The 25,503-nt window shown below is 35.2% G+C and overlaps 1 protein-coding gene across 3 annotated transcripts in view; it reads right to left on the reverse strand.

Moving 5' to 3' along the window:
• Positions 1-14,478: 14,478 nt before the first annotated feature.
• The window catches only part of MTF2 (metal response element binding transcription factor 2), a 58,746-nt gene continuing 47,721 nt past the window's right edge, over positions 14,479-25,503 (reverse strand). For 2 of the 3 annotated variants that reach the window (XM_046010447.1, XM_046010445.1), the window contains 6 exons: positions 22,732-22,799; positions 21,050-21,220; positions 16,991-17,096; positions 16,818-16,870; positions 16,604-16,708; positions 14,479-15,052 (listed from right to left, as the gene is read on the reverse strand). In XM_046010447.1, coding sequence (XP_045866403.1) covers positions 14,695-15,052; positions 16,604-16,708; positions 16,818-16,870; positions 16,991-17,096; positions 21,050-21,220; positions 22,732-22,799 — 861 coding nt within the window. In that variant the 3' untranslated portion in view covers positions 14,479-14,694. The remainder of the gene's footprint in view (positions 15,053-16,603; positions 16,709-16,817; positions 16,871-16,990; positions 17,097-21,049; positions 21,221-22,731; positions 22,800-25,503) is intronic. The other variant, XM_046010446.1, reaches the window with a different exon arrangement.

Genomic DNA, 25,503 nt, shown 5'->3' on the forward strand with positions numbered 1-25,503 from the left:
TATCAAATGTCAGATGGTTTATTTTTATATTGGATATCAAGTGGGAGGAGGGACTAATAAATCTAACCTTTCTACCTTTCAATTCTAAAAGGACTAGTAATGCTATTTGTAGGAGAAAGCTGAAAGAAAAGGCCACAGCTTAAAAAGACACATTAAGAGTTCCATTTTGGGGCGCCTGGGTGGCTCAGTGGGTTAAAGCCTCTGCCTTCGGCTCAGGTAATGATCCCAGGGTCCTGGGATCTAGCCCCACATCGGGCTCTCTGCTCAGCAGGGAGCCTGCTTCCCTTCCTCTCTCTGTCCCTGCTTCTCTGCCTACTTGTGATCTCTGTCTATCAAACAAATAAATAAAATCTTTAAAAAAAAAAAAAAAAGAGTTCCATTTTGCTGGATTCTTGCTTGATACTCAAAACCAAATTGGAAACAAAAACCAAAATACCATTGACAATCACTCCAACAAAAATTAAATACTTAGGTGTAAATCTAACAAAACATGTATAAGATCTATATGCTGAAAATTATAAATTTGGTGAATAATTAAATATCCAAATTAAGTAGAGAAATGCACCACTAATGTACCATGGATGGAAGGTCAATTCTTCCTAAATCTATAAATTTAACATAACTCCTACCAAAATCCAGCAAGATTTTTTAAAAGACTTATTTATATTTGAGAGAGAGAGCACAAGAAGGGGGAGGGGTCAGAGGGAGAAGCAGACTCCCTGCTAGGCAGAGAGCCCGATGTGGGACTTGATCCTCCATGTGGAACTTGATCCCTGGACTCCACGATCATAACCTGAGCTGAAGGCAGTCACTTAATCAACTGAGCCATCCAGGCACCCTAAGATTGATTTATTTTAAAGAAAGAGGGCAGAAGAAGAGGGAGAAAATCCCGAGCAGACTCCCCACTGAGCACAGAGGCTGCTGCAGGGCTTGATCTCAGGACTCTGAGAGATCATGACCTGAGTCAAAATCAGAGTGGGACACTTAACTGACTGAGCTACCCAGACACCCCCAGCAAGATTTTCTTAGAGACTGATACAAGCATACTCTAAAATGTGTATGGAAAGGCAAAAGACAACAGGACAAAAGGACTAAGACAATTTTTAAAAAGAATAAAATTTACAGTAATCAACACTGCATGATACTGGTGGAGGAACAGACATATAATGGAACAGGGATTCCAGAAATACACTGAACAAGTCCAACTGATTTTTTACCTAAGTGCAAAAGCAATAGAGAAAAGAGCATTTTAGGGACATCTGGGTGGTGAAGTCCGTTAAGCGTCTGCCTTTGGCTCAGGTCATCTCTGGGGATTCTGGGCTTGGGCTCCCTCTCTCTCTCCCTGTGCCCCTCCCCCACGCTCATTCTCTCTCAAAATGTTGAAAAGAAAAAAAAAGGCAGTCTTTTAAATAGTGCTATAGCAATTGGAATATAAACAGGTTAAAAAAATAACTTAAATGTAAGAAAACTGCAAAGCTTTTCAAAAAAGAAATTTTAAATCTTCAGGACCTAGGAGGAGTAGGGCTAGACAAAATCTTCACACTTGACAATAAATGCCTGAAGCATAAAAAGAAAAACTGATAAACTAGAACTCCTCAGAAGTAAAAACTTTTGCACCACCAAAGACGCTGTTATGGGCTTGGAAAGAGCAAGCTATAAAGGAGAAAATATATGCAAACTATCTATCTGAAAAAAGGACTAGATTATACAATTGACCATGTACAGTTCAAACTCATGTGTTCACGGGTGAACTGCATAAGGAATTCTCAAAGCAGAAAAACAATGGGTAAACATAAAGAAATGTGGAGCATGTGAAAAGATGTTCAACATTATTAGCTATTAAGGAAATTCAAGTTAAAACCATAAAGAAGGGCGCCTGGGTGGCTCAGTCAGTTAAACATCTGTCTTCAGCTCAGGTCATAATCCCAGAGGCCTGGGATCTAGTCCCCCGTTGGGCCCCCCCTCAGCTGGGAGTCTGCTTTTCCCTCTGCCCTTCACCCTGCTCCCGTGCACTCTGTGCACACTCACGCAACTCTCTCAAAATCTTTTTTAAAAAAATAAAAATAAAACCATATGAAGTATCACTACCCAAATGGGTAGTGTCCAGAGGTTATACTAAAATGAAGTGGTTATCAGAACACTGTCATGGGAAAACCACGTCTATTTCCAATGATGCGGAATCAGCGTTCAGTGAATCTCAACAGAGAAGCTATCATTTACTTTTCTAAATGCTGACTTTTCAGTGGACAATCCGGGTATATAGGTATATAATGAAAATCTTGAACCTTGAACACAGAATGATTGATTCCTTCATCCATAAAAGTAACAGTCTTTTTGCTGTAAAGGATCATAGAAGTAAGGCAGATACGACTGAGAAGCACTTATTAAATATAATACAAGCCACTGTAAAAAATGCCCAAAGGATATATATTTAGAAACATGTGCTAGCAAATACTATTCCATTATCCCTTGGACATACAGCAAAGGAGAAAAGGATGAACAAAGACCAGTTTGTTTAGACAGGGAACCAAGAAAAGTTTAGAAAACATTATGCAAATGGCCCATATATTATCAAAGGAGAATATTTCCTTTTTGGCACCCAAGGGACGATCAAGATGCAATACTTTTATAACCTCAAAGCATCTAATAAAAGTTACAATTATCACAGTATTCTAGGGCAAAATTTAGTATTTTAGAAGAAAAATTAGAGCATTACTATGTCTATGTACTTTCTATGCATTCACTATGTACTTTGAACACAAAAGCAAAGAATCTCCCCTTCAAGAGTTAACAGAAACTGGGGAGAAAGACTAGTGTTCAGGACTCATCATTCATTTTTCTAAGTCAGCTTTGTCATTCATTGCTCCAGGAATTTAGCCAGATCCCTCAAACCCAGGTTGTATCCTCCTTATGTGCTCTCTCTACATCTGTTTCAAAGCACTGACCACAATGTATCAAAGTTAATGTATACAAACCCTCTCTACTAGACTCTAATCTATGAAGGTAGAGATTCTATGTCTATTCTATCTACCACACCCAGCACAAGGCCTAAAACACACTACTTGTTAGTGCAAACATAAGGCCTACCGTTTATTAAGTGAAATGTGAAGTTTCAAAAGGTGATCTTTAATAAAAATCTACAAGTCTAAGGGTCTATTTTTATACCATTATCTCTGGACTGCAGAATGGAAGATTTTTAGAGTTTTGTGTTGTACAAACTTTTTACTAAAATATTTTTATATCATAGTTAAAAAATACTAAAGCTTTTCCTTTTAGGGAAAAAAAAAGTTGATAAAAGATTTCCTCCCTTGTTTTTCTCATCTACCACATCCAATGACCTTTTCTCCTAAACCATACCTTCATCCTTTTAGGATTGCTTCACTAATTCTCCCTTTTGGTGCCTCAGCTGAGAAACAGTTTGGGGTTAGGCAGAAAAGCAGTGTTAAAAACATCAGCACAATTTCCTCCAAGCCAGGCTTAGATATGGAACATTCATTTTAAAAATCAACTATTTGCACATTATTTTCAATATTCTTTTCAGAAACTATTTCCAATTATGATTTTTATTACAACCTTTTTATGCAACACCACTTTGGAGCACAAAATGGACTTCTGAATTCACAACAGTGTCCACCTAGAAAGCCCCACGAAGTATTTTATTGGAAATGCCTCCAAGTGCTTTTGCTTCAGAATAAATCACAAGTTTCCTATGATGAATACAGGCATTACTTGCTTTTGTTCAGCTAACACCATAAATCTGCTCTAATTATTTCTCTCTGATAGTTCCTAAGACAGAAAGCTCTCTCTTATTTTTTATTGAAAATTTTCTACAGACCTGCCACAGCACTACCATGAAGAAACTTACTCAAAAGTTAGGTCTTTGTTTAATGAATGGTGATGAGCAAAATTTTAGTAATAAAGAACACAGGCTTCTGGGAAATGCCCAGTAACATGGTCCTAAGTCCATCCACTTCTTTACTGCTTATATTACTTTCAAGCATGAACTTTTTATTCCAACCAAGGCTATCTTCCCTCTTTACTGTTCTCTAAGTGGGGCTGCTCCTTTTCTGTCCCATTTAGTATCACTAGCTTCCCAGGTTTTCAAAACTTAAGACCCCTTACCTGCTCAGTCATCAAGTACTGTTAACTCAGCTCCCTAATCATTCTATTTCTAGCATTCACGCTGCTTCTTCTACTACAAATTTAGCTACATGTAAATCTAGGTTTGGCACTCACTGTTTCCCTCTAACTGATCCTACATACCAGTGCCAAAGTAATCTCAACACACTATATAGCATGGCAGCCCCATCACAGCAGGCCCATCAGAATCCTGATCTTTTCCAGCCTCACCCACATCACATCCCAACCCTTTTGTGTAGACTTAATCACCTGGCTTCCTCCTCAGGCACTCTGTAATGCCCTATCATGGTCCCCTCTTCTCCACAGGTTCGTATCATTTGTGTTCCAATTTAAACTCCTTCATTAAGTCTTCCCCAATAATTCCTTTCTCTCAAATGTTCTCCACAGCCAGGCCCCTGGAAGAGTAACCTCTCCCTTCTTAAATCCTCTTTCCATTCTGACCCCTTAAAATAGCTGAACATACACGTTCTTCCCAGCAAAGAAAACACCAACTGATACTCTTTCGCGTTTTCCTCCTAATAGTCTCTTGGCATACAGCAAACACCAAGATACTAAGCGAGATGTTCAGTCTCAACTCCAGGCCTGTTCTTACTCTGCTTCATTTTGAACTGAGCTTTTCTCTCCCTTAGCCTGTAAACCCACTCTTCAAGGTACAACCTAACAAACACTGCAGTCCAAAACAATCTCATTTCTCTGGTGATATATATAGCACCTATTTGGATAACTGTAGTACTGTTTTCCAATGTTGTTTAATTCTCATGTTTATGACCTCCCCAAACTGTGCCATTCTCTACACCTCTTAACCCCCCCCCTTAACCAACATCCATCTCTGAACATCTTTATACCGTTTCTTATCCTATCCTATTTTTGCCACTCAAAAGCTGATCCTCCTTCAAAGCCAAATCCAAATGACATTCTGTTCAGTCTTTCTCTTATGTCTCTCCAGGTTCCTATGGAACTTTGACAAATAGAGTACTTAACACATTTCAACTTAAATTTAGCTGTAGTTATGTCTGTGCCCCCTTAAGAATTCAGATCAGGACTCCTAATATTTCATCTGTCTTCACAGCAACTTAAAGGTATTCCAAGAATGACTGTTGCATTGGAATAAATAACAGCAAAAAATGGTTTGAAACACCACTTTTCAGAACTGAAACATACAAAAAAAAAAAAAAAAAAAAAGAAATCCTGTAATAATACTGAAGTGGTTTGAACTCCGCCTCCCCCTTCCCCAACCAATGTCCAAGTCCTAACTCAAATATCTGTGAATGGACCTTATTTAGAAATAGGATCTTTGCAGATATAATTAAGTTACAGATGTTGAGATGATACCATCCTGGCTTTAGGGTGGGCCCTTAATTCATTGACTGCTATCTTTATAAAGAAGAGAGAGATCTGACAGAGGGTAAAGCTATAAAATTGGAGGCAGGAAATGGAGTGATGTGTCTACAGCCTAGGATTGCTGGCTGCTACCAGAAGGAATCAACCTTGATACCACCTTGACTTCAGACTTCTAGTCTCCAGAACTGTGAGAGATAAACTGCTGTTGTTTTATGCTACTAAGTTTGTGGTAAATTGTTAAGGAAGCCCTAGGAAACTAGTAATACCTGAGTAGAATAGCATTTTAAACATCCAGAAAAATAAACTTTGTTTTTATTTTCAAAGATAAGAATAATAAGGGTCTTAGGAAATAGATTTGAGTTTTATTTTACTAAAACTGTATTTTACCTAAATCTATGAAATCAATTTTATTTCTAAATTAGTGGCTTATCTTAAACTGAGTTCTGTGCAACCTCTCAATATAAAATGTCCTGTGTTAAAGATACAGTTTTAAAAGTTGTAAAATGAAAGTTATATATGTTATAATAAAGAAAATCATGCTATTTCTAAAGCAAATAATCATGACGAATAGATGTTCTATTTTATCATTGTATTTTCACTGCAATATAAATCTTAATGTTCTTAGTAGTGAAGGTTCATATTTTCAACCTAATTTAGTATTAAGTATGGATCAATATTTTGTTTATTCTCGATTAAAAAAATTTAACCCTTCCCTTTTAACCCTTATGCCATGTTTCTAAGTTATCCTACTTCTGCTTTTTTTAAGTCAGTGCTTAAGGAATACAAAATTAATTTTACGAGTCTAAACCAACTCTAAAGCCCTCAGATTCCAAATATATGTGTGACTGTGTATTTTGCTAATTTTGCTTATCTAAGACACTGGCATCTTCCATTAGTAGATAAAATCTATTATAATAACATGGCTGACAGCATATATATATATATATATATATATATAGTGTCTAGGAAGGGCCCTCAAATAAATGTAAATCGTATTTTAAAGAGCATGAGCCTTTATATTAAGTACTACTTTCTAAGTACAAACTTAGTTTTAAAATATTTTCAAACTTTTGAAAATCATTTCAAAAATAATTTTTTTTTAAAAATCAAAAGAGTTTTGTTCTAGTGAAACACTTTAAATTATACCTTCAACATAAAAAAAGAAACAAGCACAGGTAACTTAAAATTCTGCCTATTTTCCTGACTTTAGCCAAGTTCATAAAACAAACCAAATTTAGTCTTTGTGTCCACAGATCCTGTCCTCATGCTTTAATAAAAATGACTTTTTGCACCGAAAACAAACAAAAAATACATTTGGTAAACATTAGTTTACATGAATTTGGTAAAACAACTATTTTCTTAGACATTACAATCCTCTGAAGCTTGACATTTAACTGCAGTCAATTTCAGCATGTGAAGTACTATAAAGTTAAATTACTAGTATCAGTTCTTGCACTCATTTAACCTATAAAGCCATGGAAATTAGTAGTTAATTATTGCTGATTGAAATGCCATCTCTTCTCTGTTGCTTTAAAAACTACCTTATGAGGGCACCTGGGTAGCTCAGTGGGTTAAGCCGCTGCCTTCGGCTCGGGTCATGGTCTCGGGGTCCTGGGATCGAGCCCCGCATCGGGCTCTCTGCTCTGCGGGGGGCCTGCTTCCTCCTCTCTCTCTGCCGGGCTCTCTGCCTACTTGTGATCTCTCTCTGTCAAATAAAAAATCTTTAAAAAAAAAAATAAATAAATAAAAATCTTTTAAAAAATAAAAAATAAATAAAAACTACCTTATGACTATTAAGTATGTGCATGTAATAAAGCCATGTCATTTTGCTACTATAGGCCAAGCCCACATTAGACAAGACACTATGTTCTTTTCCATCATGCAGAGATGGCATAAGCCATTGAATCTAACACCTTACTGGAGAAGAAAAGCCACCTGGCTCAACACTGAGCCATGGAGGTACAGTTTTGGTTACTATGTTCCTATTTATCACCAAATCTCTTCCAGAATCCAAGACAGTGATTTATAACTGGTCCAATGATTTTTTTTTTAAAGATTTTATTTATTTGACAAAGAGAGATCACAAGTAGGCAAAGCAGCAGGCAGAAGGAGAGGAGGAAGTAGACTCCCTGCTAAGCAGAGAGCCCAACATGGGGCTTGATCCCATGATTCTGAGACCATGACCTGAGCCAAAGGCAGAGGCTTAATCGCACCCCATAATGATATTTTTTTGTATTGCAATTTTGCTTTTATCTTATTCTACTTACTAGTTAACAGAAAACAATGGTGCTATGTTTTCCAAGAAGTTTTTGCTATCTTAAGGTAATCTGAAAATCGATTAGAGAGGCACAAAAGAATCAACCTAGACTACATTACAGTCTTATTTCACCTACGCAGCTTTCAGATTTCTAAAAATCTCAACTACTTACACATTATAGAATAGGAAGCAAGTAAAACAAATGAGAAATTCTTTTAAGTAATGACTATTTAAAAAGCCAGCTACTGGGGCGCCTGGATGGCTCAGTGGGTTAAAGCCTCTGCCTTCGGCTCAGGTCATGATCCTGGGGTCCTGGATCAAGTCCCAAATCGGGCTCTCTGCTCAGCGGGGAGCCTGCTTCCCTTCCTTTCTCTCTGCCTGCCTCTCTGCCTACTTGTGATCTCTGTCTGTCAAATAAATGAATAAAATCTTAAAAAAAAAAAAAAAAAAGCCAGCTACTTTTTCTAAGGAAATCACTCTTGAAAACTCACTAACAGAAAGAAAAACAAAAAACAGAACTTGGGTAAAGTGAAGTTTAAAATTCTATTTATGGGGTTATCTTTTTGTTCCAGAAAACCTTGCTTAATTTTTTTTCCATTCTACAGCAAATTAATGTTTAGAAGCTAGATGGGAGAAAGCCACTCAATGAACTGTAAATAAATGTGGTTTATTAACACAGGCACTGCCACAGAAGATAGATGTAAAGCAGACAAGCATAATATAAAAGCACCACCTAGCCTAAGACTGATTCCCCTACCCACATCCAGACCACTGAGAGTACCACCATACTATAGCAACATAAAATAAATAAATGTTCACAATCTCTCAGTAATTAGGAAAACGTCAACATGCTAAAGACGGTGTTTCAAACACATGAAGTACTTAATACTTCTAGAAGAATCTTCAATAAAATGGCATTTTAAATATTTCTGGTCCCATTTAATGGCTTAAAATTGCTTAAAGGGGGCACCTGGGTGGCTCATTTAAGCATCTGCCTTCGGCTCAGGTCATGATCCCAAGGGTCCTGGGATCCAGCGAGCTCTCCCTGCCTCTTCCCCTGTTTGTGCTCTCCCTCTGTCAAATAAAGAAATATCTTAAAAAAGAAAAAAAAAAAAGTTGCTTAAAGAACAAACTATAGCTTATAAAGAGGTAACAAGAATTAGTTTCTGATGACAAAATTCTTCATTGGAAACTTTACATCCAAAGATAAAAATAACATAGAAAGTCTAAAATGCCAGGTTATGTAAATGTATAATACAAAGAAAAAAGCAGACCTCTTATAGATATGCTCTTGGATTCTGGAAGAGACTTGGTAATAAAAGAATACAGGAACCAAACTGCCTCCACAAATCTAAAATGAACTAATAGACCTTCTTTTCCCAAACCCTCTTTAATATGCTTCATCCTCAAGGAAAAGTTTAACTTCACAGATATCTAAGCAAGCTTTATATATTTTGCAAAGGTGACCCAAATTCTCACAAAATCTTGTTTTTAAGATTTTAACTTATTTGAGAGAGAGTAAGTGAGCGGGGGGGGGGGGGGGGGGGGCGGCAGGCAGAGAAGGAGAGAGAATCTCAAGGAGACTCCACACTTAGTGCAGAGCCTGACACAGGGCTCGATCTCAAGCTTGATGTCATAACCCTGAAATCCTGACCTGAGCTGAAATTGAATCAGATGCTTAACCAACTGAGCCACCTAGGCACCCCATAAAATCTTGTTTTCGTCTCAAATTCTGTATAGGCAAAATTCCCTTATATTCCACTAATAGTATTAAAGATAAAATATGTAAGAAGTCAATTAATGACCAAAACAATTATTAATCATAATCCTTCACTAATTTATACTAGAGCTATTAATATTTAACTTAAATTTACAACCCCATTTTGAGTAATTTATTTAATGTAATTTATTTACTGAAATTGTTATGGATCTAAAAGTACATATGCAAATTATTAGTTACAGAAACACTATAATTATGTAATTAAAATTTAAAAAGACTTTCAAAACATCTCAGGGTCCTGGGATCGAGTCCCGCATCAGGCTCTCTGCTTGGCAGGGAGCCTGCTTCCCTCTCACTCTCTCTGCCTGCCTCTCTGCCTACTTGTATCTCTCTCTGTCAAATAAATAAATAAAATCTTTAAAAAAAAAAAAAAAAAAAAAAAAAAGAATTGTTTTCAGTGCATAAACAATGAATTTTGGAACACACAAAAAATAAATTTTTAAAAAAAGAACTGTTTTAGGTCAGCTTGCTTTTTTTTTTTTTTTAAGATTTTATTTATTTATTTGAGAGAGAATGAGTGAGAGAGAGCATGAGAGAGGAGAAGGTCAGAGGGAGAAGCAGACTCCCCAAGGAGCTGGGAGCCCGATGTGGGACTTGATCCTGGAAGTCCGGGATCATAACCTGAGCCGAAGGCAGTCGCTCAACCAACTGAGCCACCTAGGCGCCCGGTCAGCTTGCTTTTAACTTCCACTTAATATGACAAACTTTTTTTTTTTTAAGATTTTATTTATTTATTTGACAGAGATCACAAGTAGATGGAGAGGCAGGCAGAGAGAGAGAGAGAGAGAGAGAAGCAGGCTCCCCGCTGAGCAGAAAGCCCGATGCGGGACTCGATCCCAGGACCCTGAGATCATGACCTGAGCCGAAGGCAGCGGCTTAACCCACTGAGCCACCCAGGCGCCCCGACAAACTTACTTTTAATTAGCTGCTAGATATTATTTATTCAGATATTGTCAACATTTCAGCACTTGACATAATGATGGGTTGAATAAACATGGTAGAACTCAGTAACAAATGTAAGCTACTTTTTTTTAATTCCCAAGCCTAAGCCACACACAAAAGCACTAAGGATCAAACATAAACATCCACAAGGGAGACAGCATTGCAGACTACTCACACTGTGACTTCAAGATTGAACAGAGCCCTCCAAATTTTAAAAGTTATCTGCCATAGTTTTGTAGCACAGATCTTACATATACTTTGTTCCATGAACTCAATGACAGTGCTACTCCTGTGATATATAAGAAAACTCAATGAAAGTAATCAAATACTAAGAATAAGATTTTCGTTGCATAGAGTTGAGTTTCCGAGGGCCACAAACCATTATCTAAGACTTTTTCTGCCTTCTGCCCCCATGAACCAATCTATGTCTGTTCTGAGACTGTATCTCCCTCACTGTGAAAGCATGGAAAGAAAAAAAGATAAAAGACTGAACCTTTTGGTAAATACAAGGAACAAAAATTAGACTAATGATTTTGAATAAGATACGTCTTTGTTTTATCCAGTAAGTACACTTTATCATCTATGAAGGTTTTGTTCATTTGTTTGTTTGTTTAAATCCAGTGGAATTTTCTTGAAAGAGATATCACATTCCTTGAAGATGCTGCAAAAGTGAGGAATTACTATTACTAAGCATACAGTTTCAATACTCGTCATCTCTAACAAAGAGAAAATGCAAGGGGAGCAAGCAAAGAGGGATTTTATTGTGGAGAAGTAAGGGGAGAAAAATAGAGTGAGCTAGTTTATTTGCAGTCATAAGTCATAAATCTAATTTTAAACATAAAGACAGTATAATATTTTGATCTAGATATTGCTCCAAGAAATTTTGATGTAACTTAGAAATTACAAATATTGTACTTACTCCCATTCTCTTTGTTGATATTCAGAAAGCCAATCAATTTGCTTTCATAGCTTCTCTTGTATCTAAATTTTTATCAGTCTGACATCTGGTTTCTTAACTGCTACTAATTAGAAAAGAATCCATGACCAGATAAAATTCTTACTTTACATTTAACTGACAAGTTTTTATTTTCCTGAGGAAAGAATATGACTGCCACAGAAGAAACCGAAGGAGACGTTTGGGAGTGGATATTTGTAGAAGTACTCAAATTTAATTTAAAGAGGAAAACTTACCCACATTACACAGGGCATTTTTTTTTACACTATTTCCCAAAGTTGCATGGACATCTTCCTTTGCCATCATCTCCTCATTCGAACAACTCTAGAACCACGTTATGTAACAAACGGTCTGCTGTAACTATGCAAGTCAGAGAATGCTCCAACCAAAACTTAATAGTACCTGGTAAAAACTCAACCAAGTAGTTCAGAAGAATTAGTTTTACCTCCAAGCTGGTAAAAGAAATCTTCTGAATATATACACAATAGAAACCAAACTTGTACACTTGGACATAACTTGCAAAATATAAGGGGAGAGGTACCTTCAAAACACACATCAGTGAGCACTCATTTGTTAAATATTTAGTAACAAAAGATGACTAGGCAAGATCGGACTTCATCACTCCTACATGAGAATTTATAAAATAACTCTGATAGTCTCATATTCTGATCTAGTCAGATCATATAAGAATCCATACTTATCATTTATTATCAGGATATTTATAAAAATGTATTTGTTTTGAATAAAAATGTAATTAAAAAGAGTAAGGCATACTATTTTTACATCTTTTCCTTCTATAGTCTAGGGGCAAAGCTCTTAAGGAAAAAAACCCAAAATCCTTTGATGTGAACCTGACACCTATATAAGCAAAAGGAAAAAACATAGTTGAAAAGTCCGAATTTTTTTGAATTTGGGGGACAAGGTAGATAGAGGGAGATATACTGTCTTCCAAGTAGGAAGTATACAAGCTGACTAAACATTATTTTAAAGGATCATTTTAGATGAACATACAATAATTATTAAGATTATTTGAGGGACAAGTGGAAAATGAGAGCCAAGTTTTATAAAGATTAATTCAAGTGAACATATTTACAATGCAACTGGAAAATCCTTAGCTCCTTGGCTAAATAAAAGCAGTCATCTACTGCATCAGTGTGTATTTTCAAGCAAATACAGAAGCAAAACTCATTAGCTCTTTAAAAAATACACACATTTAATGTTGGTCTGTTTTAATTCTAAGTAAAGCAATTCCAAAAATACAAACTGAACATCAGAGCCATGTGGAACCACCATGATAAAATAAAACAGACATTCACAATAATTACGTCTAAAGACAGTTCAGCTTAATAAATCATCTTCCAGGTATACTAAAGAAAGAGTTACTAAAATACTGCTGGTGTTCAGTTAGAATTAAAGGACTCTGGGGAAAATGAAATAATATGATACAGGTGGAGTGAATAAGGTTACACGGGATTTACATTTTCCATTACCCCTAGATATAAACAAACATTCAAAATCAACACAAACTCTGTGTGTTATTCAAAATATTGCAGCTGCAGGAAAGGCAACTTTAAATTAATAGCTAGGGGAAAATCAAGTTTTGGTGGAGGTAAACAGAAGTGACAGTTTTTAATTTGCACTTTTGTAAAGCTCATTTATACCTGGCCAACCAGGAACCAAATGCAGGACAACGAAGTTCTCTGCTTCTTTTGGCTACAATGTGACAAGGAAAGGTCATCTTTTGAAGATGTTTAAAGAAATAAAGCAACTTTCTTTATAAACAGTCAAATAATCAATCAATGGAATAAATAAGTACTAACCCACATTTTTACCGCTCTGTAACCACTACACTTTACATATTTTTCATTTTGGCGGCAAATTCCCCAATTTTTAGGCAAAATCCACCAATCACTTTTAAGAGTAAAATGAATAGCCACCAAAATAAGAATATTCTTCTGTTTACTCTTTGGCTAAAAAAGAAAACAAACAAACAAAACAAAACAAAAAGAAACAGAAGACAACTCTAACACTGGTGATAAAAGAAACTGTTTTTTTTACATGTAAAATAAAGTTATCAATTTAAATCTTGGTACATTTTATAAAAACAAGAGGTAATGTTGTAATAAAACAGCAGTAGCCTTGTCAGGCACCATACTGTTTGTTAACCCTGTGCAATAAAATACTTTGTTCATACTACACTTATTCAACATGACTAACAGTTACTACAGACATTTCAGGAATCTTCACGGGACTCCTATAGACTTACTGTTAAAACTGAGAGACATTTACAATCAAATGTGCCATGAAAACTTGAAAACGTTACTTCTAGCAGGAGATAATGTTCATATTATTTGAATTGGTTTTAGGTACTGAACAGCTGAGTTACAAGGACTGAAAGTGAAAAGCATTCTAAAAGCCCATGAACACTGTTGTTCACACCCTTCTTCAGAACACACTAAACTTTAAACTTGTCTGACACATTTCTCTTCATACATAGCAAGCAACAGCACCCAATAAAAGCCTGAGAAGAAATGCTGCTGTGTAAATACTGCAACTATTCCTGAAAAAAGAATTATGGGATATATACTCCAAAGCTGCCCATTCCCATAATTTGTATTGCATAGGTCACATAATCACACACATATATATACACACCTGTGTATATATATGCACATGCAAAGAATATATTAAGACGACAATGAAGTCTAGTCACAGAGCAATTTACAGGCTCAATATATTTTTTACACTTTGCTTGAAAGAAAATTTCAATATTTTACAGTCTTTTAGTAGGCATTATATACACTGCACTTTATGAAATCTGAAAGGTATTGAAATAAATTTTTTCCAACATTTTGGCAACAAAACAGACAACGTTTCTCCAAATACTTGTGCTATCTATCTACATGATCTGTTTGATCTGATAACCACTAATCACAAAAACTGACTCAATGGAATAATTAGAAAAATTATCTAACACCATGCACGGATTTGAATCATTTTTAATAGCCTATCCTAGAAACATTCTACAAATCTTAAGATTTAAAAAATTAAGTCTCTGTTCTGATTTTTAAAAGATATCTTTTTATGACAATATCCATAACATTGACAGGTACATGTTAAGGCTAGTATCATCTCCTTTTGTGAATTTTTTTTTGACTTTTTTTTTTTTTTTTTTTTTTTAAGAAAGATAGTAAAAGCCAGACTCCTTTAATCCTTTAGGGCTTTGAACTGTACCTACAGAAAATGAGAGTGCAGTGAACATAATGTTCAGTCCTACAGTCAGGATGCAGTTGCTCCTTCCCATTCCACAAGATACTGCACCTTTCCATCAAGTGTCACCCGACGAGCCAATACTCGATATTTTTCACCACATGCTATTCTACCTGCAGCACCAAAATAACTGGTAATGGAGTTTTTTAGATGATTGAGTTGCAACTCCTGATCTGCTAAGTTATTCAAAATCTCTGTGTTGAGTTCATCAAATTGGTAATCTTCTTTGCCTTCATCATCTTTTACAATTTCTGAGTTCTGAGTCTGGAGTGCTCTTCTTGGAAGACGACCCCTTCTCCTCCGTAAATGTGGTATTGCAGCAGGCCAAGATCTTCCTGTACGAGTTCTTTTTCTGGAGTCAGATAATCTATGGGACAAGAAAGGTCATTAACTGTCTACTGAGTTTATAAAGCATACCTTGCCCAAACAGTATATTCTCAGATTTTTTTCTATCACTCTACTGTAGGTATATACCCTTGCTGACATAAAAATCAGCCAAACCAAAACAATACATGCTATTTTTATAAATGGATTATCACTCGCCTTCATTAGATTCCATCACCTTCTTGGGGCTGACCTTTGAAGAGCTTTTCTTCCTTAACAATGTACTATTAAGCTTAAAAGAATCAGAGGAAGTTTTTAATTACGAGGCCAATGAGACATATTCTTACCAAGAAGAGGCCTATTCATATTAGTCAGATATCGTCAACAGTCTTATCATTAAAAAGAAGACAGTTCATTCACTCATTCAATGCAGTAAATACTTAATAAGCACCTACTTTATATACAACATTGTTCCATGTGCTTAAAAAGATGGTAGAACTAGAATAAATGTTCTCTTATTACCAGTTCTAGGGCTAGTGATGTGATGTAATGAACTGGAATAAACATAAACTAGAAATCAGGGTACCCTGAATCTAGCTCTATGATATTGGCCAAATTCAAATCTCATATCCTCTGTCTTCTCTTCTGTGAAGAGATCAAGTGAAGGGGTTGAACTAGATCATCTCTGAGGTCCTTTTCAGCTCAGAAATTCAATGATTTTATAACCTTATAACAAAGGGAGAATATAGCCTAATAGCTAAATTCAAAGATTTTACAATCACACTGCTCAACTCAACATCCCAGCTCTGTTATGCTTGTTAATAAACATGCTAGCCTGGGCTTGTTTCTTAAAACTCTCTCAAGTTTCAGTTTCTTTATCTTTAAATTGGAGTAACAGGACCTACAACTCAAAAGATTGTTTTAAGAATTAAATAAGACAATGTATATAGGAAGATTAGCAAAATGCTTGGGTAAGAGGCCAAAAACATTTCACATTATTCTACGCAATTCATTAAAAAATAAGTTACATTTTAAGCTCTTTAATACTCTGAATTTTGTATGATTTACATGAACAGTTTCTAAATTGTGGACAAAAATTAAACCAAGGGAAGTATAAAAACTTGCAAGCTCATAGTTCTGACCCCAAGTAAACTATCTTTTCATAACTGACATATCATGCTTTAGTAAAGGTTTCCTTCTGAAAAATCAGGTTAACTAAAATATTTGAGAAGTCTGCTACTGATAGAAATCCTGAGTTTAAGATCTTTTTAGTAACAAAAGGATTTGCATGTCTGATTCAGATATTAAAAAAAGGAAAAGTCTTCCTAAAGCAAGGCATACATAAATATTGTAAGTATTAAAAGGTCTCAGGGAAAAGAATATAACCCATAAATACCATTATACCTCTTTTCTGTGTACACAGCAAAATGACCTGATAAATATTAACAACCTAAGGAATCTACATATAGATTGCTTCTTAAACACTGAAAGGCATACTTGTATCACTTTCGAATGCTAAAAATGTATTTAATCATTACAAAGAAAAAATTATCTAGAGGAAAATGAGTAAGGAATAAGAATATAAAATATCTACCCATAATGCCTGGAAATGCTAGACGAGGTAGTTTCTTTTGCACTGGAAGCACCCGTGAAATCCACATCTGAGGTATTGGATGTATGTGCAGTTCCCTCAGTTCTCCTGAGACAAAAAAATTTAAATGGTATAACGACTATATTACATAAAATAGAAACACTCATTTCCCCCAAAAGAAAATTCCTAGGATAGGAAAAAATAACTTTCTATTTACCCTATAGAACAAGGTAAATCCAAAGTAGGATTCTCTGAAATTGATTCCTTATCCTGGAAAATAAAAAATAACATTTAAAGCATGGTTCTAAAGAATTTGGAAAAGATACTCATTTTTCAGTTAATTTCAAGCATCTTTCCTCTCTGAGAACATATATTAACACATCCTCTTACCAAAGGTGGCTCAGCAGTTTTCTGAATCATTTTTCTTGTATATGGACCAGGTGGACGACCTACAGATTTTTTCTTTCCTTTTTTTTCTATGCCATTGCTTACTTCCCTGAAACATAAAACCATTATGTATTTAATCTCTGCATAAAGAAAATAAAAAGACAATGGATAATATACACCCTACTTACATAATAATTAGGTTATACTTATATATTTTTACATTAATGGTAATATAAAATATTAAAGTTGAATCTACAAGTTTAGTCAAGTGCATAGATAATACATTCCAATTTAAATATACATTTCTTGACTTAAGAAATATTTACGTATAAAAGGTTTAAGAAAAATTCTGAAAAATATATAACATCTAAAAGTTAAAAAGCAAAAACAAAAGCAGACTACTGGATGGATGATTTCTTAGTTTAGGTTGTTACTATGTGGGTATTTGGGAGATCTTTCAAGAATTTATTACTAAAAGTGATTATGAATTTAATAGTTACCCACGTGGAGCCAGGAAGTATCTATATTAAAATATTTTAGTTATAAACACAGGTTGCCTTTAGAAATGAATATCTATCTATCTGTCTGTCTGTCTAAATATATATCCTTGAATGATGTTTATCAGAAAGAGAATGAAGCCCAGGATGGCAGCGTATAGAGGAATCAGGCAGGGAGTCATTCAAAAGACACAATCAGAAAGCTCTCTATAGAAAACCATTTTTGAGACATAAAAGTAAATGTCAAGCAATAGGAAGGGGGGAAAAGCAATAGCTAAGAACATCTCTAATTAACAGAAGGGGAAAAAAGGACAAATATCAACATACAGAACATCTACTTCATTTATTCAACAAACATTATCTACCATAGAAAAGGGGTATCAGATAACAGGAATACAAAGATCTTCCCTGTGCTAAGGGGTTCACAGTATAGTCAGAAGTTGACGAAGGTATATACAAGCAGGCTAATAATAATTCAGTGCTATAAGAAAGTCACCCAGGAAAATTTAATTAAAAAACATGGAAAAGGAGGAATACAACTATATAACAGGCTAGAAAGAGGTGAATGGAGAAAACTAGAAAACAACTATTCCAGACACCAAACTAAAGTTGGGAAAGTACAACGAAGGAGAAAGTTGGGGAACTAGAGGAAAAAAGCTTAACTAGAACTATAATCAAAACTCTCAAGGATAAGGCAGATGGGGTATACATTTTTTTTTTTGAAAGATAATCAACATTTATAGAGGACTCTTGGACTAAAGAAAGTACTCTCAGATTAAAAGTACCAATGCTTACATAGGACCCAGAAGGAATAGACAATGCCTTTAAAGAAAGCTGAACCATTTCCTGGTGGTATCAAATGAAAACCTGATAGCTAACATAAATGGAGTGTCTTATTAATATCATGACAGGAATGAGAAAATTTGTGTAAACCTTTTTTCTAATTCATAATATGGGCAACTAATAGCAAAAGGTTAACGATAAAATCTGAAAGTGCTAAGGGGCGCCTGGGTGGCTCAGTGGGTTAAAGCCTCTGCCTTCAGCTCGGGTCGTGATCCCAGGGTCCTGGGATCGAGCCCCGCATCGGGCTCTCTGCTCTGCAGGGAGCCTGCTTCCTCCTCTGTCTCTGCCTGCCTCTCTGCCTAGTTGTGATTTCTCTCTGTCAAATAAATAAAATATTTCCAAAAAAAAAAAATCTGAAAGTGCTAAGAATAAGGGAAAAAACTTTAGGGAAAAAAACTTGAAAGCAGTATCTACTTTATTACAAACTCAAATGGATATGAAACACTGTGTAATTTACCTTTTCTTACTCTCCAAGATGACTATCTCATACCTTTTATTTGCTCCTTAAATTTCCCTCTCTGCACAACCTTCTCAGCCATTCTTTACACCTCAGTATTTCTTTGAGAAAATAGAAGCTACTAAGCAATAAGTTCAGTCATCTTCTAAATCTGTAACAGAACTAGCATCTATAGCCATTTTCACCCAATTTCAACAAAAGGGTATAAGTCCTATCAAAAGCCATTCCCACATTTATGTTCTAAATTCCTTCCCTTTTAGTTTCTCAAGGACTTTATAGATATCTTCAATTACCTTCCCTCTCTCTTCTCCACTGGATCATTCCTACTAGTACATAAAGATAGCTTCCAATTAATTTTCCATCTATTAAAAAGCCATCATTTGAGTACTTCCTTCCCCTCTTCAGCTTCCATCTACCTCTCTTCACAATAAAACTACTTTGGAGTGCTGTTGATACATGCCCTCCCTTTCTACTTTCTCCCTTCTCATTCAGATTTCTTAAAGGTTATTTCCTATTTTCCACTTTTCCTTTATAATCGTCATTATTTTGAATCTGCCTATGCCCCTTATTAGTAGAAAAAGCCCAGTCTGACATGTTAATTGAGCAGTGCTGGATTCAATCATACTTTAACCCACTTCAATCTGACTTCTATTCTTACCTCTACAAAACAAAACAAAACAAAAACCCCTGTTTTTGTTAAGGTCACTAATAACAGAATACTATCTTTGGCAATAAACATTTTTCTCTCATCTTAAAACTACTTCTCAGCAGCATTCAATACTGTTTAATACATTCATCTTTCTTGAAACACTTCCCTTTCTCTTGGTTTTCAAGACACCAAACTTTCTCGGTTTCTTCCTGTCTCACTGATCATTCTTTTTAGTCTCTCTTGTTTATTTCACTTCTTCCAAATCTCCAAATGTAACAGGGCATTATTCTGGCCCACAGTAACTACCTCCCCACCCCAGCTATTGCTTCCTAGGTAATTTCATTCATTTTCATGGCCATATAAATCAGCTTCCAAATTTGTATCATGTGCCCTGACCTTTCCTGAGGTCCTGACTTACAGACCCAGAGGTCTATATCTAACATCATCATCACTTAGGTATCCCTTATAAAAATCTCAAATTCAATTAGTATGAGAGAGAAGAATGCTTCACTCACCTTGCCAAATCTGCTCCTGCAGTTTTGATAACAGACATCACCACCCACCAGTTACTCAAGCCAGAAATCTGAGCATTATAAAACTTCTTCACTCCTCCCTTTCTTTCATAAATTTAATTCATTAGTGAAGTCACTAAATTCTGCCTCCAACAGAGATCTTGAATCTATTTTCTCTCCATTTGACTGATAGCACTACCCAGACAATCTCTCACCTAGACAACTTTCCTTTGCTTCTATTCTTACTTCTATACCTATCCATTCTCCAAAGAGCATACAAAGATGTCTTTTTAAAGGATAATTCAGTCTGCTTACATCTTTAAATAGCTCCCCATCATTAAAAACAACCTGAACTCCTTAGGAGACCTAAACGACTCTACAAGATCAAGCCCCACCCAAACTTGCCAACACCTGATGCTGCTCTTTAGCCCTCCTCATTCATCCCCTACTAGTCTGTGAGTTCCTAGAACATGCCTCACAGCCTTCATACTTGTTATTTCCACCACCTGCAGTATTCTTCCCTTTATTCTGCACATTGTTTGGTTAGTCTCATTCTTTGAATTTCAGCTTAAATAGGCCCTCCTTAAGCTTCCTTCTTTAAAAGTAGACTACTTTACCTATATCCATCCCAGAACAATCTAAACCCATATGCTATGTCCGAGATGGCCTAACATGACCTGTAATTATTTTATTTGTTTATCACCTTTCCTTCCCACTATACTATTAATACCATCAGGGCAAAAAGAAAGTCTGTCTTGTTATTATATCCCCAGCACTTACGTAATAAGATGCTTGATAAATGGAATGAATAAATGGATGGATGGATGGATGAATGAGAAATGAACAAACAAATAAACAGGCCAGAACTTAAACTGTCTGCTAACAAAATCAACAGGACTTATTCCTGGAAAGCCTAAGATCTAAAATAAATAAATAAACATCTAAATTATCTCTTTGTACCTTGTCTAAGCAAGAAATTATAAACAGGAAAACAAATCAAGGTAACTACCACTTGTACTTTCAAATATACTAATGAGACTAAATAACACATTTTTAGTTACAAATAAGCTAAAGAGAAAAACTAAGCCACAGATCAACTTTTACCTTGAATCAGATATAGGTTTGGATGCCTTTCTGCCTTTAATTTTAAATTCATGGGATGTTCCTTCAGGTTCTTTCTCTGCTTTGAAAGCCACATTTGGTGGCACAGGAGGAACACGAATTCGCAACCCAAACAAATGCTTCTTCTTCTTTATTTCTTTCCCAGACATAAACCTAAATTTTTAAAAAAATTAACTAAAAATTTAAAAACTGAACACATATACATGGCAGACCCTAACTCATAACTTTCAGATGTAAAGCCTTTATACATGAAAGTCCACCCAATACTATAAAACTCGTTCTTTTTCTTTGCTTTCCTTTCCTTGATTCTTATCTGCTCCAGAGCCAATGCACAGTAGGATATAATGGAGGAGTAAGGAGGGAGGGAAAGGATCAGAAGGGAGAAAAGCACATGTCCACTTCTAACTTTTTAAAGGATGAAGAGTAAAGCATGGTCTTTTTCGTCCTAAAATGTGTTTTCCCATATTTCAGTGTCATCTGTTTTTTCAAAAGATCTCAAGAAAGGTTTAGGAAAAGAAGAATTCTATTTCAGAGTAGATCTGTGAGGGGAGAAACCCGGTCAGAAAGTAACAGGTGTTAGCAGTGGAAAAGGGGACACAGTATGAGAGGTCCAAAAAAATAAAAGGAGTCTCCAGTGTGTCAGATCCAGAATTGGAAATAACATGGAGCAGGGAAAAGTTATTTCCATCTGGGCTTAGGTCTCTGAAAAATGTGTTCCGTAACTGTTTCCCAAAGTCCTCAGGCTTATTCTAAAATACCTCACCTTCTACTAGATCCTGCCTAACCTTAGGAACCACACACCAAATTGCTTGGAATATTCTTCCACTGTTATGCAGGTTTGAGAAATGGGAGCTAATATTTCTATCATAATAGGGATAGATGTATTTCTGGTACCCTAAATTGGATGACAGAATTTACATCCCATAAAGTACTTTTTACCAGTACAGTAACTGCTCAGGCACTTTATGGCTTTTTTAACTGGCCTAAATATCTAGCTAGGCACTAGTATTACAACATTTTTAAGGAGGGAATGCTGTCCAGTTCAAAAGAAGCAACTTGTTAGAAACAAAAATTTTATAAAATAACTCAATGGCTGGTTACAGCTAGCATGAACACTTAAAAATTTTTTTCTATTGCAACTTTTAAATATTTTTTTAAATGTAGATTTTTTTTAAAAAAAGGAAAGCCCATACAAGAATATATCAAACAATAACCAATTATCAAAAATTTAGTACTAATACTACTTTTCTGTAATTGTTGACAATAACTAATTTAAAATCTTAGAAGATCTCAATCATTTTAAAACCAATATTCTCTACAGTATTTTCCACTATCGTTTACATTTTCCCACCAGCTAAGATTTTATTTTCAGGAGACTGCATTATAAAAACAAGTCATAACTGAGTATGTTTTTCAACTGAATAGGCCAAATTCCTGAGATATTGGTATGTCTGCCTCTCAACCACCATTCCCAGAGGATTGCTTTTCCCTTCTCCAACCGTTGAGAATCACTGTTTACTCGGACTAAAAAACAGGACATTAAAAAGCTTAAAATGGTTTGTACTAGTTCTAAACACCAATCCCACAATCCTTAAACAATGCCATTATTCCTTATACTTACTAAATGTCTCCCTCATAGGGATACACAAAATAAATCAACTTACATGGTCTTGTAATCATTTAATGCCTCCAGAACATGCTCATATCTTTCAGATTTTGGTGTGTCTGCCAGCTGTGAAGTATCAAGAAACAATTTAACGCACTATAATTTCATCAATTAGTCATATACAGGTGCTAGACAGAGGCAATGTGATGCAGAAGAAAAGTGTACTGACTAGTAGTCAGAAGATCTAAGTTCTAATTCCAGGTTCTCACTGACTAGCTGCAAGATCTAAGGCCATTTAACCTCTTAAGGTTTGTTTCTTATCTATAAAAAGGGGATTAAAAATCCTCCCCTAATTACTTCACTAGTAATTATGTGACTCAAACGATACGGCTGAAAGAACTGTAAACCAGAAAATGTTACAAGAATGGAATTTTGTCCCCTGGGGATAAAAATACATTATATGTTCATAAAAAAAAATAAGAAATAAAAAATTTTTAAAAAAAGAATGGAATTTTGTTAGTTATTAAATTTAATTCTATAATCTGAGGAAATAATACATTAGAATGACTTTAATATCAACCATATATTGGATCTAATAGATATTATTAGGGAGGAGTATAAAAAGTAATGAAAACATAAAATTTTATTTACCAATAATCTCCATAATTTTGAAAAATTCTGTGAAACTGGGGGGGAGGGGTTGTTTTCATAAAAGTTACAGACATTAGCCAGCCCTAAAACTCAAAGTGTCTCAGTAATTTTTTATCATCAAAAATCATTTTAAAATCTATTCAATTCTAAAAAGTATTTTCTTGTTTCAAAAGGGCTTCCTCAAGAGTCATTTCTGCCTCTTCTTCCAAGTTTAAAGACTAGGGCCCAATAGCAAAAAATTCTAAATTCTTATAAAAGGATCATTCTCAGTTAAAGCCACAAAAACTTAAAAAAATAGCTGACTTCCAAGAGTACCACCAGTATGTCTTTATCAATTTATCAAAGCTCAAGTTGCTTCAAGTAAGAAGAGTAAACAAATCTGTCAGAATGTTGGAGGGAGAAGAGACAGAGTTATCTACTCCAACTCTATTTTATAGATTAGTTAACAGATATAAAGGTTAAATGAAATGTTCAAATTCAATAGCTGGTTAGTGAAAGAGCTAAAATTCTGAACCCAAGTGACAATAAGTCCATTCATTCAACATTCACTAACAGCCCATACTGTGCTAATGCACTGGGTGCTTTTAGAAAATAAGAAAAGAAATGGGACAATCTGGTGCTCATGTCTCTATACCCTACTACTTCCTCCTACTGTGATTTCTGCAGTGTTCAATGAAAGAGAACTTCTATTAAAAAAGAAATAATACAACAGACATTAAAGCCTGAAGGACACTTTCAGTGTCCATGTAATTCAAGGTTCCATCAACACTGCAGTCCCTTTTATAGTACTGATAGGTATTCAACCTTGGTTTAAATACTAGCAATGATGAAAGCTGATGAGGCACCCACTGAGGAAGCCCATTTCACAGATGGACAAATCTTCCTTCCTGGAACTCTTCCAGTCCTCTCTTACAGTTCTTCAAATATTTGATAGTAGCTATCATGTCTAAGTATAAGATGCCTAAGTTTAAGAGTAGGTTGAAAGTTTTAGCAACCACATTACATAATTATTTCCTATTAAGTTTTGGCTAATTTCATCTCTTCCTCATCCCCACCTCCTCACCTGAACTCTAAAATCTTATCAGATAAACTGATCAAATCAAGTATTCGCTATCATACACTGCTTCTTCTGAACTGGCTGGATGTGTATTTAAGCCTAAGAGCAGAACTTATTTGTAACTATTGTTAATTTGTTTTGTTTTCAGGTCAGTGTTTGAGATAATCTTTTCTCTTGATTCTGTCATCCTTCTTAAATTAGAGGTAGACACAAAGACATAATCCTGTGGCTCTCCACTAGAATCTCCCTCAAGAGTATTTCCAAGCCATTGAATGCTTCTGTTTCTATTATTCAACTGGTTACATATCCATTTTTTACTTTTAATTTTAACCAGTTCAAATTTTAGTATCTAATTGGAATTCAGTTACACTATGTTTATTCTATACCAATAGCATTTGACTTACCAGTGTGGCTAACCATATTAAAAAAAAGGGGGGGGATATTTAATATGATTTATTCTAATAAAAGAGTGTTTTTCCTTATTGCCTTTTAAATCTCCACAAACCACACATCTGAAAAATGTGCTCTACAATCTTGCCAACAATCAACAACAAAACTATTTCTAAAATCTATTCCTCTTTTACTTTTTGAAAAGCACAATAAACTCTCTCTTTCTTTTGGTACTTGCTCTCTATGGTTTTTCTCAGAAATTTTACCTTCGGCTCTCCAAAACTACTTTCCATAGAACTATATATATTTCAACTTGCATTATGGGGCCAAGGGATCCCTTTCTGCATTTTGAAGACCCAAAGTACACACATTATAGTTTAAATCAAATAATATGTATTAAAACAGCACCATATTCTAAGTCTACCATCTGATCATGAGGTTTGTAATACTGCTAAGATAGTAATCATTTTCGTTCCTCCCACCACAGACACTAATCTCACATTATGCTTTGACTTTCAGGGCTGTAAATTTCTGTATAGATATAAATGCTATTAGGTATAGTTATAGCTCTTCCTTTCAATAAAATACACCTCTGAATTACCAATATTGAATTCCATGCCACCTAGGCTTAAGTATGCAAAACAGGGTTAAGTAATTTGTTTGCCAACCTATACAGCTATATGTTAATACAAAACACTCAAAGCCTCAAGTATTGTTGTTAATCATATTTCT

Source organism: Meles meles, chromosome 1 (genome assembly GCF_922984935.1).
Source record: "Meles meles chromosome 1, mMelMel3.1 paternal haplotype, whole genome shotgun sequence".
Classification (NCBI taxonomy): Eukaryota; Metazoa; Chordata; class Mammalia; order Carnivora; family Mustelidae; genus Meles; species Meles meles.